Consider the following 16,247-nt stretch of genomic DNA (forward strand, 5'->3'; position numbering starts at 1 on the left):
CTCATTCTATGAGGCCAGCATTACCTTAATCCCCAAACCAGGCAAAGACCCCATCAAAAAGGAGAATTTCAGACTGATATCCCTGATGAATATGGATTCCAAAATCCTCAACAAAATCCTAGCTAATAGGATCCAACAATACATTAAAAGGATCATCCACCACGACCAAGTGGGATTTATCCCTGGGATGCAAGGGTGGTTCAACATTCGCAAATCAATCAATGTGATAGAACACATTAATAAGAGGAGGGAGAAGAACCATATGGTCCTCTCAATTGATGCAGAAAAAGCATTTGACAAAATACAACATCCTTTCTTGATTAAAACTCTTCAGAGTATAGGGATAGAGGCAACATTCCTCAAGTTCATAAAATCCATCTATGAAAAACCCACAGCAAATATCATCCTCAATGGGGAAAAGCTGAGAGCCTTTCCCTTAAGATCAGGAACATGTCAAGGATGCCTGCTCTCACCACTATTGTTCAACATAATACTAGAAGTCCTAGCAACAGCAATCAGACAACAAAAAAATAAAAGGTATTCAAATTGGCAAAGAAGAAGTCAAACTCTCTCTTTTCGCAGACGACAGGTGGAAAACCCAAAAGACTCCACCCCCAAATTACTAGAACTCATACAGCAATTCAGTAATGTGGCAGGATACAAAATCAATGCACAGAAATCAGTTGCTTTCTTATACACTAACAACGCAACTGTAGGAAGACAAGTTAGAGAAACGATTCCATTTACAATAGCACCAAAAACCATAAGATACCTCGGAATAAACCTAACCAAAGAGGTAAAGGATCTATACTCTAGGAACTACAAAACACTGATGAAATAAATTGAAGAAGACACAAAAAGATGGAAAAATATTCCATGCTCATGGATCGGAAGAATAAACATTGTTAAAAGGTCTATGCTACCCAGAGCAATCTATACCTTCAAGGCCATATGGTCAAAATTCCAATGACATTTTTCAAAGTGCTGGAACAAACAATCCTAAAATTTGTATGGAATCAGAAAAGACCCCGAATCGCCAAGGAGATGTTGAAAAAGAAAAACAAAGCTGGGGGCATCACGTTGCCCAATTTCAAGCTATATTACAAAGCTGCGATCACCAAGACAAAATAGTACTGGCACAAAAACAGACATATAGACCAATGGAACAGAATAGAGAACCCAGATATAGACCCTCAACTCTATGGTCAAATAATCTTTGACAAAGCAGGAAAAAACATGCAATGGAAAAAAGACAGTCTCTTCAATAAATGGCGCTGGGAAAATTGGACAGCCACATGCAGAAGAATGAAACTCGACCATTCTCTAACACCATTCACAAAGATAAACTCAAAGTGGATGAAAGACCTCAATGTGAGACAGGAATCCATCAAAATCCTAGAGGAGAACATAGGCAGTAACCTCTTTGACATTGGCCACAGCAACTTCTTTCAAGATACATCTCCAAAAGCTAGTGAAACAAAAGCAAAAATGAACTTTTGGGACTTCGTCAAGATAAAAAGCTTCTGCACAGCAAAGGAAACAGTCAACAAAACAAAGAGGCAACCCACAGAATGGGAGAAGATATTTGCAAATGACGCTACAGATAAAGGGCTGGTATCCAAGATCTATAAAGAACTTCTCAAACTCAACACCCAAAAAACAAATAATCAAGTCAAAAAGTGGGCAGAAGATATGAAGAGACACTTCTCTGAAGAAGACATACAAATGGCTAACAGACACATGAAAAAATGTTCATCATCATTAGCCATCAGGGAAATCCAAATCAAAACCACATTGAGATACCACCTTCACCAGTTAGAAGGGCAAAAATGGACAGGGAAAGAAACAACAAATGTTGGAGAGGTTGTGGAGAAAGGGGAACCCTCTTACACTGTTGGTGGGAATGCAAGTTGGTACAGCCACTTTGGAAAACAGTGTGGAGGTTCCTCAAAAATTTAAAAATAGAGCTACCCTATGACCCAGCAACTGCACTACTGGGTATTTACCCCAAAGACACAGATGTAGTGAAAAGAAGGGCCATATGCGCCCCAATGTTCATAGCAGCAATGTCCTCAACAGCCGAACTGTGGAAAGAGCCGAGATGCCCTTCAACAGATGAATGGATAAAGAAGATGTGGTCCATATATACAATGGAATATTACTCAGCCATCAGAAAGGATGAATACCCAGCTTTTACATCAACATGGATGGGACTGGAGGAGATTATGCTAAGTGAAATAAGTCAAGCAGAGAAAGTCAATTATCATATGGTTTCACTTATTTGTGGAACATAAGGAATAGCATGGAGGACACTAGGAGAAGGAAGGGAAAAATGGGGGGGGGAATTGGAGGGAGAGATGAACCATGAGAGACTACGAACTCTGAGAAACAAACAGGGTTGTAGAGGGAAGGGAGGTGGGGGGCACTGGTTAGCCTGGTGATGGGTATTAAGGAGGGCACGTACTGCATGGAGCACTGGGTGTTATACAAAAACAATGGATCGTGGATCACCACATCAAAAACTAATGATGTATTGTATGGTGACTAACATAACATAATAAAATTAAAAAAAAAAAAGTATATTAAAAAAAATTCAGGGAAATTAGGTTACAATAGAATGAGTTTAAAAATAGCATTTCTTAAAAATTGGCACTTGGGCTTTCCAGTGTAGGTAACAAGTTTTATATTTCTGACCACTGATTTAATTTGAAATGTTGAACTAATGATATAGTGACTGTGTTTCTAACCACGAATACATAAACATACCTTAACAATCTCTCCTCCATCCACTTCCATTAACTTCTTTAAGTTGTGTTTAATGTTCTGGGAGTTCGAACGCCAATTTAACAGGCCCAACAGGTCAACTAGGAAGAACGACCACAAACCATAAAATTAGACGCTGATTGAAAGAAGTAATGCACACTATTCCAGGATACAACTATAGAACTCTCTAGAAAAGATAATTGCTCTTAATAGTGGCTAATTCCTATGTATTTTTTTTTTTTTTTTTTTTTAATTTACTGTCTCCTATCTAAACCAGAAAAAACCTTGTGGTCTTTCAGTCTTCAGAGAAAAAAATTAACCACTAAGGGGCGCCTGGGTGGCTCAGTCGTTAAGCGTCTGCCTTCAGCTCAGGTCATGATCCCAGGCTCCTGGGATCGAGCCCCGCATCGGGCTCCCTGCTCCGCGGGAAGCCTGCTTCTCCCTCTCCCCCTCCCCTTGCTTGTGTTCCCTCTCTCACTGTGTCTTTCTCTGTCAAATAACTAAATAAAAAAAATCTTAAAAAAAAAATTAACCACTAATATATGAGAACATAAAACTGAATTCCTGAATGGAATTCATATTTCTGAAATAATGACATCATAGCCATATAGATGAAAAGTTGGAAGCACTTTTTTTTTTTAAGATTTTATTTATTTATTAGAGAGAGAGAGAGCAAGTGAGCATGAGTGGGGGTGGGGGGCGGGTTGGGGCAGAGAGAGAAGGAGAAGCAGAGCTCGATCCCACAACTCTGAGATCATGACCTGAGCCAAAATCAAGAATCAGATGCTTAACCGACTGAGCCATCCAGGCATCCTGAAGACACTCTTAAGTAAACTTCATACCTTCAATTTGCTGCATTGCTTAATTCGTCCTTTGTCACTACGTGTATCTCAGTGGATGCAAAGGGAAAAGGGAACTTACATATATATGCACAGATGCATTTATTTTTTTAAAGATTTTTTTCATTTATTTTAAAGAGAGAGAGAGCAAGAGCAGAGGGAAAGGGAGAGAGAATCTCAAGCTGACTCTGCGCAAAGCACAGAGCCTGATGTGGGGCTCGATCTCGACCCTGAGAACACGAACTGAGCCGAAACCAAGAGTTGGACACTTAACCAATTGAGCCACCCAGGTGCCCCACACTAATCCATTTAAACATTGCATCCACATTGTAGAGATTTCATTTTTTTCCATTTTTGAGTTGAGGAAACTGAGACCTTATGAAATTAAATAACTTGCCTTAGGTCACAAAACGGCCAGGAGCGTTATGAATGGAATTTAATTATAGACTTATCTGATTCCCAAAAAACCATGTCCGTGCTACTCTATCATACTGCCTTCCCAGGGTTCTTCAAAGAAACAGACAAGCAAATTAGATAGATTGCTATTTCAAAGGAAGGCAGAAGAGGCTCATGGTCCTTAGGGTAAGACTGGGACAGAAATCTTGAGGTGTATTTGGATTTAAAGTGCAGAATTATGGATCTTTAAGCCATTTATAGCTTTAACCAATGTTGAAAGTGTCACAGGGAAACAGAATAGGCATCTGGACTGTTACTATTTTATCATTTTGTTTAGTACATTAAGCTACTATTCCAATTTACAGAGCATTATCCAGTATAAGTAGCAACACATGCTTTTTAATCAATGGACTTGTATAATATACAGAAGTTGTTAAAAACATATACTGTTCATTAGAATAGTCAATTTGCTTCATGAGTGTTTGTTTTATTAGCTTGCCTATTGTTTAGTCCCTGGGAAACCTCCAAAACCCAGCACCTAGAGACTCCCCACTGTGAAGAGAAGAAAAGCCCATATCACTCACAGAAGGTGGTGAGGCCCCACCCGTGGCCTTTCTGCCAGGCCATCACCCACTATTCTGTTACCCCTCAGCAGCCAGACAGATCAACTCACTACTCCCCAGACTATGGCATGCTCTGCTAGATCCATGTCTTTGCATATATTCTTCTCTTTGTCTGAAATGCCCAGAAATACTTTAATACTATGTATTTGGTAAGCTCATACTTATGTTTAAGACCCACCTCAAATTGTATTCCCTCTGGGGAGACTGACCCAATCATTCTGTGCTATTTGTACTCTTTCCTACATATACGTATACATAGACAAACATAACGAATAGTAAAGACACACTTGGTATCTCTTTGGCTCAGCCCGTAGACCTGAGCCACTTGAGGGCAGGAACCATACTGCACTCATTGTTTTACGCCATCATGGTGCCAGGCGCCTCATAGGTGTTCAGCACATGTTTGCTGCAAGAATGAATGGATGGGTGGAAAAGGAGTCGGTGGCCTGCTCAACACAGTTCTTGGATTTACTCGTTTGTTCAGTGAGCATTTGGTAATAGACACTGTGCTGGGCTTGTCCACTTCCCCCTTCCCATCTCCTACTCCCGCTGGAGGCCAGTCAATGGTACGGCTCCGTTTGTTACTTCACCCCACCAGTTGCTGCCTCTGGAAAAAGGATTTAGATACTTCACCGGGGTGAAGAGCCATCCGGCAGCTTTAAGCATCTGCAAACAACCCTTCTATCAGCCCAGAGGTTTATGCCCTAGAAATATCTGCATGCCACATCACTGCCCATGTCAGGAATAGAGTTGGCATCTGGTGAATCAGAGGTCCTGGGGCTAGAAAAGCGGCAGCCCCATGTTAGAGCCAAGTCCCCAGACTTCCTGGGCTCATTCATGCAGGTTGAGGCATATGGCTCTAGTTAATTCCTGTCAGTTGCTACACATGATCTCTCCTATTGTGCAGATGCATCACCATATGTTTGTCCATTCCACTGCTGATAAACCTTTGAGTTGTCTGCAGTTTTTTCTATTTATCACAAACAATTCTGCCATGAACATTCTCATGCATCTTCTGGTTTCCAGGCACAGCAGCTTCTCTGGGCCATAAAACTAGAATGGAATTTCCGGATCATCAGGAATGACCATCCCAATGTTATCCAAGGTTCTCTCAATTTACGTCCCTCCCCAAAATATTTAAGAATTCAGGGTACTCTGAATGACAATCCCCAAATTTAGGCTAGTGACTACTTTAGGGAAAGGATTAGAGACCATAACACTTAAAAAGGAAAAGAAAAATAAAGAAAAACCATACATTTTGGTGTTGCAAATACCTATTTTCAGACCCATGTCCACTACTTATGAACCTAGGGAAAATATTTTGGCACTTTAACTCAACTTTCTTTCTTCTTTTTTTTTTTTAAAGATTTTATTTATTCGACAGAGAGAGACACCATGAGAGAGGGAACACAAGCAGGGGGAGTGGGAGAGAGAGAAGCAGGCTTCCTGCTGAGCAGGGAGCCCGATGCGGGGCCTGATCCCAGCACCCTGGGATCATGACCTGAGCCAAAGGCAGACGCTTAACGACTGAGCCACCCAGGTGTTCCATTAACTCAACTTTCTGATCAGTGAACAGAATAATGGTGATGCTGGCGTCTTCGTGCACTAGGGTGTTGGAGGATAAAATAAGATGATGCTGGAAATTGTCCCACACCTACAAGGACCTGAACTCCCCTCTCCCTTTGTTGGAGCCACAAATCTATTCTCACCCTCTATACGGGCCCAACAACAAATGATCCATATAAACTGGGTCTGATCTAGTTTTGAAAAAATTTATAAATAAAGAGTCTACAAGCTCTGTTTGTAACACAGGCCAGTGGCTTTTAACCTTTAGAGTCTGAATAGTCCTTTGTAAAGCTAAGGAGAAATGCCCTTGGTCATGGTCTCTGTGAAAGAACAGCTACCCTCTTTATCAGGAAGTGCCCTCTTGGAGTGGAGGGTTTCTTACTGTTCTTTAGCTTCCTCTTTCTCAGAATACATTAAACTGGTTCCTTATAACTCCCATCGAATTAGAAGAAAGAGAATACATGAACCACCCACAACCCTTATTATCATTATTTGTCCCTCAGAAGGCCCTGTGTCCTCTGATGCTTGGGATGTCCTACTGTTCTCTTCACTTTTCTCACATCTATCCTCCCTCCCAGCCCCACCCCGGGCCATGAGGACAGCACATCACTCCTCCCTGGTTCCAATGAATCTGCCTCTTTCAACCTTCTTTGGGATATGTTATTATGTAAGACTTTCATTTGGTTTGGTATGTTGAGTTTTTTGAGACCTAAACACTAGGAATGGGGAGGACCACAAAGCCAGCGCAGTTCCATCTGATGGAACTTTCTGGGATGATGGTGATGTTGTATGTCTGCTGGCCAACACGAAAGCCTCCAGAAGCACAAAACCATGGAATACCTGAAACGAGCCTAGTGCAACCATACTTTCCTCTATACTAACTAAATTTCGCAAGCTCCACGTGCCTGGTGGCCGCCACAGAGGGACAGCACGCCTTTAGAACATCTAGAAGATGAGCGAGGTGGATATCAGCAAATCAAGTGTCTGAGCTGGGTACTGACGCCTGTCCATACGCTTCCTGTATTTTTGACTGGAGATAATAAACAACTGAACCATAGTTCTCTCTCATGGAAATTCCTTCTGCTTTTCATTGTAAGTTAATTTTAGCTACTTTGATCACTTGCTTTACTTGAAGTCTAATCTCTGGGAAGGATAATCTATTTGATAAATGCCATCTCTCTTGACTATCCCTTAATAGTTCTAAAAGTACATTAATGCTTTGTATTGTCTGCTGCCATACTTCACAAAAATACCATTTTAACATTTCATAGTTAAAAGTTTGGAAAATAAGAGAAAGAGCACAGAAAATAAACTATTGTTCCAACTTCGGGAGTCTTTCCTTTTAGTCTTTTTCTGTGTACATATGATGATGATGATGATGATGGTGATGGTGGTGGTGGCTAATATTCACACAGTGTTTACAATGGGCGAGACACTTGTTTTGCATTTACTTATTTTAATTTACTTCATTCTTTGAAATATATACTAGTATCACTCCCATTTTCAAGACGAGGACACCAAGTCACAAAGAGGTCGTGTGGCTTGCCCGAGAGGAAACAGCTAGTGGCAGAGTTGGGACTTGAACCCAGGCGATTGGCTCCAAATCGTCAACATGTATCTAAACAAAACTAGGATTATACCCTGGCTAATGCTAAGTTTTCACATGTCTTTGATTACATTTTGAAATATGTTTGGCAGCTGCGCATATGTCATTTAATTACATGATAATGCTCCCAATTATTGGACATTTGGATTGTTTCTGCTATTCCCCTATTATGAGTAATACGGAGACATCTTCATACATGAATCTTTGTGCTCATCTTTCATTGTTTACTTAGGTTTAATTTCCAGGGATAAGACGACTGGCTCAAAGGGTCTGAATACATTCAAAACCTTTGATACACCTTCTAAATCATCTTCCATAAATACTGTACCATTTAACCTGGTACCAGCAGTTTATCACATTTGCTTTTTCCCTAAGAAGGATTAGGTCACTGATACAGTTTTGTCATGTCTTCTATGAAGCTCAGAATGTTTTCTGGCTTAATTTTTGTTTTCCTCTTAATAGACTTTATTTTTCTGAGAGCAGTTTTAGGTTTACTGAAAAATTAAGCACAAAGTGCAGACAGTTCCCATATACTCTCAGTGCTCCCCAGCTCCCCCCACTATTAATATCTTGCATTAGTGTGGTACATCTGTTATAACTGATGACCTAGTATTAATACCATTCATGAACTAAAGTCCACAGTATATGTTAGGGTTTACTCTGTGTAGCACATTCTGTGGCTTTTGACAAATGTATAATGACATGCACCCATGTATTCATCACAGTATCATATAGTATAGCTTTACTGCTGTAGAAATCCCCTGTGCTCTGCCTATTCATCCCTCCTCTCTGAGGCCTTTGCAACCATGAAAATTTTCACTGTCTCCACAGATTTGCCTTTTTTCTGGCTTAATTCTTGGTGAGTGTGTTTTTACTTTCACATGTGTATCAGCTCTGCACTTAACTCTGTTAAGGCCACTTGTCCAAGTTGAAATACTATCCATGTTCTCTAGCCAACCATGATTCATCAAAACAAACAATACTGACCCCTTTTAAAGATCAACCAACATCTGATCCCTGAGTGTACCTTATGTTTAAACTGTTTTGTCTATCCCTTCGTACTTCTGTAAGGCAGAGTCCCGGCCGTGTCCCTCACCCAAATCTTCTAAAAGCCCAAAGTGATTAATCCTCTCTCCATCATAGGGGCTATGGGATTTCTATGGCAAGTTCCCGGAGTTCCTCATTCTTGGCTCACTAAGTTCAGCAGGACCCCTTACTCGTAAGTTAACTGAACGAGAAGCTGTTATTGGATATCAAATACAATCATATACATAAAAGAAGTTAAAATTCATACCATAGATTTCAAGAAGGAACAAAGTGAAGCCCATTTGAACTATTCAGTTGATTTTATGAAAAGCCCCTGAATGCTTGGGGGAAAAAAATGGGAAAGAGGAGGCTCTGTGGGGGGGCACATGGAATTCTAACAGGAAACCCTTCCTGCTCTTAGCCACACCTGTTTGTTTGGGCAAGAGACTGATTCTTTTTCTCTGCCAGTACCCTCCCCCTTATTACCAATATCTGTTGTGTCATGTATTATACAGAGTACGTTATTAAAGTTCTTTGCCGCCTTGAAGGAAGGAAACATAAGACTTCAAAAAATTTTCAGCCTCTGTTAATGAATACATTTACAGGTTTTATGATCTTAAAAAATACCAAACTACTTTTCATCCTATTTGAAAGACAGGCAAGATAACCTCAGAGCGAGTATTAGCTTTGTGATCAGTAGCAACCAGAACATCACGTGAAGAACGGGGAGTAGAATCCGAAGTGCCCAGCATCCAGCCTCGGAAGACACAGCCCCATGTGGCCCAGCCCTCTGGGTCTAACAAAGGAGCCCAGGGGGACCAAACAGAAAACCCAGTGTGGGGTCAGTGTGGTCACCACACCTACCATTCTGGGTGAGTTTTGTGGAGCAAATGAGGGTGGCGATCTGAAAGCTGTCTTTTGTGCTGTCCTTGCTTGGGGTAAAGTTGGCCAGGGTTTTGGACGCTTGGAGCTCTTTTTCTTCCATCTCTACCTTAGTTCCTGGCAGGGTCAGATAGAACTTAGCATCTTCCATTTTCTTGTTGTCACCCTGAAAAGGAAGCAAGTGAGGGACACCACATGATGGGCAAAATCTCTTAGATGCAAATAAAACTGGTTTCTATCATGAGCACGGTGCCTTTCCAGGGCGTTAAACACGGTTTTACCAAATTATACTTACGCTCCTTCCAACTCTAAGACACTGTGATACTTTTCCAGGGTTTGAGCCCAGAAATAATTTCAACACTGAATAAAAATGGAATAAGCTGTGAACTCCAAACTGAGAACATCCTAGATCTCTGCTATAAATAAATCAATACTAAGGAATGAGGTTGGAGTTCATTTTCTTGAACCTGTAAATGGTCAGAAATGTCATTGGGTTGAAGGGTTGACTGGATTCATTGGGAGGAAATAGCTTGTCACGCCTTCCAAAACTAGCTGTGAAATAAGGGGCTGTTCAAGGAAGACCCACACCAGGTAGAGGCAGCTCAAAGAAGCTACCGGTTCTGTGATATCGTTAGATAAACGAGACCTTCCTGTGTCTACTTTCCACTTGAAAATCTCAGAAGATGGGGCGCCTGGGTGGCTCAGTTGTTAAGCAACTGCCTTCGGCTCAGGTCATGGTCCCAGGGTCCTGGGATCGAGTCCCATATCGGGCTCCCTGCTCGGCGGGAAGCCTGCTTCTCCCTCTCCCACTCCCCCTTGCTTGTGTTCCCTCTCTCGCTGTGTCTCTCTCTGTCAAATAAATAAATAAAATCTTTAAAAAAAAAAAAAAAAAGAAAAGAAAATCTCAGAAGATAATTCCGTAGCAGTTAAAGAGTGAGGACCAAACTGCTAGGAAGGAAGGGAGGCCCCCCTAGCTGAGAAATGGTGCCTGGCTCTCGATGATACAAAAACCACATCCTACCACGCCCACCACACCCCAACCAAACCCAACAGTGCAACTGGCCCTGTTCCACACAGGACGATGCAGAAGAGAGGCAGGAGGTCAGCCCTTGACTAGTCACTGCCACCGAACGCCATTGCAGGGGAGGGAGATGTGATAACGATCCAACTCACTCCTTACAGAGAGGGGATGGGAAATCATGCAGCTGGAGCCCTCTGGTTTTCTAGACTTAAGGGGCAAACACTTCTAGCTCTTGACAAGTTTCTGATGTTTATCCACATAATTCTGACTGGAGCCTTGAGAACCCATTTCAGAGGGAGTAAATGTTTCCTAAGCCATTTTCTGAGCCTTGTTCTGTTAGCAGCACCTTATAAACCACCAGATCATGCCTCCCATCCTGCAGAGTGGTACCGTCCGGGTTCATCAGTTTCACGAAGGCCACGCCAAAGGCTCGCTCTGATTTATCTCTGGCTGAAAAGACAGAAATACAGGTCTGAGCAGTGCAGAAAGACGGCAGGAAGCGCCGGCTGGGATGGACAAGTTCCCATTTTGCTCCAGGGTATGACATTCAATTACACTATAATTAACACTGTTCAGCAAGCTACAATAAGCCGTGTGTAGTGTGCATGCCACGGGCCCCTCAAAGGAAATATTCCCCAAACTGAAATCTTCTAATACCTCCACGTATGTTTTTCTTCCTACATTTGCAAATGAATGAGACCAGCAACTACCCAATCACTTCAATCGGAAAGGTGGATGTTGACACTGACTTCCCCCCACCATGTCAACTCCATGTACTGAAGACCTCTGAAACCTGTGCCTTTTCTCTCCCTCCTTTCTGTTCCTACCCTAGTTCCATTCATGTCTTCCCTGTATTTCTAGAGGATCTTTCCAAGCAGTCCTTTCCTCCAACTGCAGCCAGAGTGAGATTTCCAAAAGCTTATCTAATCAGGTCAACCACGCTGCTCCAAAACACCTCCATGAGACACCTCATTTCTCTTGCTTTAAGATAGACTCAGTGAAATATTAATTATACTCCAAGGTTTATTATGCCACCTCTTCCTTCCAAGAGAGTAGCCCAGGTGCCAGGAGGGTCCAGCCTCCCCAAGGAAGCAGAGCACCTCCCTCTGGATCTTTAGGTGTTGGCCTCTGGCCTCTAGGGTACCCCTAGCTAGGTGTTGATGCCTGGGACAACCTGTGGCCCGTTCTCATCACACGCACAACTCTGACGTCAGCAGCGGCTCACGTGCCCCTAGACTGGCTGAGCAGTAAACCACTATATGATTACATTACAATTTGTTTATCCATTCTCCTGTTGGTGCCCGTTAGGCTATATCCAATGTGGGGATATTATGAATAAAGCTGTTATAAACACACACTAAACCACAACCACCACCATTACCACCCATAAAACACCTTTTAAGGGCTCCTCCATAACCTGGTTCAAAATAACCTTCATCCTTCATGATGTGGCTCCATCCTGCCTGGATTCAGACTGCTGAGGTGTCAATCCGGGCTCTGTCACTCCCTAGCCCTGTGGCCCGGGGCCAGGATCTCATTTCTCCGTGCTCACTTTGTTTTTTGTATAAACGTGGATAAAAGCATTACGCACCTTATCAGGTGACTGTGGACACTACACAGTGAATAAATAGAGATTCACTTAGTGTCTCATACAAACTAAGGGCTTGATAAATGCTAGCTTAGTATTATGTAGAACCACAGGAAATTGCTGATATTTGACTATTTGATACTGACCTCCAAAAACAGCAATTTTGTGGGGTTCAACCTAATATTAGGACTGCTCCCACCGCTCTCACTTCAGCCCTACTGCATTCACTTTGTGGGTTTCAAACACATTTCTCCACCATCATTCTTCCTTCTACACCTCTAAGTCTCAGGATGTCAAAATCATGCACAGATGACAGGGCTGGATGCTTTGCTACATGCCTCCTTACAACTCTTTGCTGGTGTAGCACCGACCACGCTGACATTAGTTGCCTTTTCTCTTGCTCATCTTCCTAACCAGACCAGCAGAGACTTCAGGTCACTACCCATGTCCTATCCTGTGAAACCCTTATAGAACATCTATTAACATCATACAGAACCTTAATATTCATAGAACACGTTTTGGGGAAATTCTTTTAAAAAAATTTTTTTTTATTTAAATTCAATGTAGTTAACATATATTTATTATTAGTTTGAGGCACAGAGTTTAGTGATTCATCAGTTGTATATAACACCCAGTGCTCATTACATCATGTGTCCTCCTTAATGCCCATCCCCCAGTTACCCCATCTCCCCTCACCTCCCCCCAGCAACCCTCAGTTTGTTCCCTAGAGTTAAGAGTCTCTTATAGTCTGCCTCCCTCTCTGTTTTTATCTTATTTTATTTTTCCTTCCCTTCCCCTATGTTCATCTATTTTGTTTCTTAAATTCCACATATGAGTGACATATGAGTGACATTCTCTGATTTCCCTAACACTAATGAATCCTGAAGTAATGGTGCTAAGTATGTAGTTTCCAAATATTTTGTTTTCCAGACCCACAAAAGTTCTGTCGAGCAAGAGTAAATTTTTTTTTTTTTTAAACAGAAATATGTTGTAGACCTTCTAGTACTTACATTCCTGAGATGACCTGTGTCGGAAGGTAAATCTTATATGGCAGCGAGTAACCTCTTCTATAGCGATGGATACCTGCATAATAATAAGGAACTTACAGTTGATATATCCACAGTATGTTGCACTCTTAGCTCATTTTACAGAGTTGGTTCATTTTTAGTATCTTATTACCGCACAGAGTGAGATTGAGAGTAAAGTTCCATTCAAAACAGATTGAGTTATTTTCAAAACCTAAAGAATCTCAAGAGAAATCATCTTTGCTGTTTATCATGGATTCTGAGGATGGCGATATTACAAGTTTCTAGTACTTTCTCAAGTATGAAAGAGGAAAGACTTCAGAGGAAAAAGATCAGGACTTTGGGGTCTATATAGGAGCTTCCAGACTGCAAGGTGTATTGTAAGTTGATTGACATGGTAATAATTAGGGTCCATAACAGAAGGAAAAGATAATATACTGGGGACAAGGAAGCTTTTTGTTGTTTCCATATATAGAGGGGACAAGGAAAACAGAAGTACATGGCAATGAAAAGAGCAGAGAATTTGTGGCAAATAGTTAAATAAATTATAGCATGACCATATAATGGAATATTATTCGAGTACCTAGAGACCCACTTCTGAAGAACTTTTAATGCCTTGAGATAAGTAGTTTTAAAAAGCACAACATAAACCTGTTATAAACAGCACATTCCAAAACATATGAAGTATATAAAATTGTGGAAAAATGGTTACTTCTGCATTGAGATATTAGTGCAATTTTTTTTTTTTTTGAGTTTTCTAGGGAGAGCTCATAAGACTTTGACAATCAGATTTGATTTTGACAATCAAGAAGTGGGCTCCAATTTAGGTTTGGATATTAAGCAGTTACAGGATCTTGGAAAGTCACCTGACCATTTTTGAGTCTTGGTTACCTAATCAGAAAGGGCATTACGACACTGTTTTAGCCACAGGGCTACTGAGCGACTCACAGGGGATGTCTTATCTAAAAAGCACTTGGGAATTTGTAATACACATATTTAAATTGAAAAGAGGCCCAGAAAACTTGGTCAGAGGCCAAGAAGAAAAAAAATGTTAGGCAACTGCTTGCAGAGTGTGAAAATTTCCATTTGGTTTTAGATCATCTTGGCAGCCTATTACATCATTACAACTACAAGCGTCTCTAGTCAAATTTCTACACATTTATCAATGAGAATGTTATTTAAGAATTCTGAGTTAAAGATAAATACTCTCATGCAGAATTGTATCAGTTCATTTCTTATAGGACACCACAGGCAACCGATCTATAACTTCAGGATAAAGAAGGAATGATTTGTGAGTAAAAAGAAGAAAGGAATCTAAACAAGGTTTAACATATGATGGAGATTACTTAATATATGATGGAGATTACAAATGGCGCATCTCACCTTGACAGTCTCATACCAACAGGGCTGCTTGACTTGGTAATAGACTACTGATTTGTACTCTGAAATGCCTTCATATCCAGCACCAGGATGAATTGCTTTCTTTGGATGGGAAGAAAAAATTAAAAGAGGATTTTTTAAATTGTTTTTTATTTTAATTCCACTATAGTTGACATACAGTGCTATATTAGTTTCTGATGTATAATACAGTGATTCAACAATTCTGTACATTACTCAGTGCTCATCGCAAGTGTGCTCTGAATCCTCATCCCCTATTTCACCCATCACCCCACCCACCTCCCCTCTGGTAGCCATCTGTTCTCTATGGGTAAGAATCTGTTTCTTGGTTTGTCTCTTTTTTCCCCCTTTGCTCGTTTGTTTTGTTTCTTAAATTCCACATATGCGTGAAGTCATATAATATTTGTCTTTCTCTGACTGACTTATTTCACTTAGCATAGCACTCTCTAGCTCCATCCACGTTGTTGCCAATGGCAAGATTTCATTCTTTTGATGGCTGAGTAATATTCCATTGTGTGTGTATACACACACACACACACACACACACACCACATCTTCTTTATCCATTCATCAGTCGATGGACACTGGGCTGTTTCCATAACTTGGCTATTGTAAATAATGCCGCTATAAACAAAGCGGTGCACGTATCCTTTTGAGTTACTGTTTTTGTATTTTGGGGGTAAATACTTAGAGGGGATGATTTCATCTAGAAAAATAAGAGAACTGCACACGCCATGCATGAGACCTCCACTCTCCATGCGGCCAGCATGTGTCCCACACTGGCACACATCCACCAATCACATCTGGAGGCTGAAGAGTGGGGTTAAGAATGAGTTTCCACTCCTTTCTTTGAGGGTCTAAGTGTGTAACTGTGGTAGTCACTAAGGGACCCAGCACCATCCTACCCCTTTTGGGTTGCAGTTTCCTGATTACTAACACAAAACCTAAAGACCAGTGGGATGTTTAACAGCTCTCTACAGGGTGTGTCTCCTCTGGTTCTGCGGACTTGGTACAGGAAGGGGGCCCTGCAGCACCTTCTGGGCATCCGCACTACTTCGCTCCAGCCCCACAGGGACCTACCTCGCTTGAAAGTGGCAAATAACTTGCCAATGATATAGAACTTCTGGATCAGAAGCATACACATGAAATCACTAGTAGCTGGAGATACTTCTTAGAACGGGAGAAATAATGAAAATAAGAGTCTAAATGAGTTTCTTAGTAAACTTGGTAATTGCTAATCACAAATCTAACAGGTTTCATCCTTTTTCCTTATGAAAAAAACAAATGCACACGAATGTGGAGAGCAAGTCGCCTCAGACCAAAGTCCCCTGTTGGAAAGAAGCGTGTGATGGCAGCAGGATTTCTGGGCAGCCCCACCTACCTCCAGGAGCTTGCCCTCCTCATCATACACAGACATGGTCACCTCCACGTTCTTTGGCGTCTTCTTTTTCCCTTTGTCAAACTCCCCGTGGATCAAAGTGACATAAATATCATTCCGCACGTCCCCTGCAATA

The 16,247-nt window shown here is 41.4% G+C and overlaps 1 protein-coding gene across 4 annotated transcripts in view; it reads right to left on the bottom strand.

Annotated features, from left to right (window-relative positions):
* Positions 1 to 16,247, bottom strand: part of DOCK5 (dedicator of cytokinesis 5) — a 205,822-nt gene that overhangs the window by 76,782 nt on the left and 112,793 nt on the right. For all 4 annotated transcript variants that reach the window (XM_078069500.1, XM_078069498.1, XM_078069501.1 and 1 more), the window contains 6 exons: positions 16,115 to 16,239; positions 14,719 to 14,817; positions 13,321 to 13,393; positions 11,069 to 11,172; positions 9,684 to 9,867; positions 2,767 to 2,864 (listed from right to left, as the gene is read on the bottom strand). In XM_078069500.1, the coding sequence (XP_077925626.1) occupies positions 2,767 to 2,864; positions 9,684 to 9,867; positions 11,069 to 11,172; positions 13,321 to 13,393; positions 14,719 to 14,817; positions 16,115 to 16,239 (683 nt within the window). The remainder of the gene's footprint in view (positions 1 to 2,766; positions 2,865 to 9,683; positions 9,868 to 11,068; positions 11,173 to 13,320; positions 13,394 to 14,718; positions 14,818 to 16,114; positions 16,240 to 16,247) is intronic.

Source organism: Halichoerus grypus, chromosome 3 (assembly GCF_964656455.1).
Source record: "Halichoerus grypus chromosome 3, mHalGry1.hap1.1, whole genome shotgun sequence".
Lineage (NCBI taxonomy): Eukaryota > Metazoa > Chordata > Mammalia > Carnivora > Phocidae > Halichoerus > Halichoerus grypus.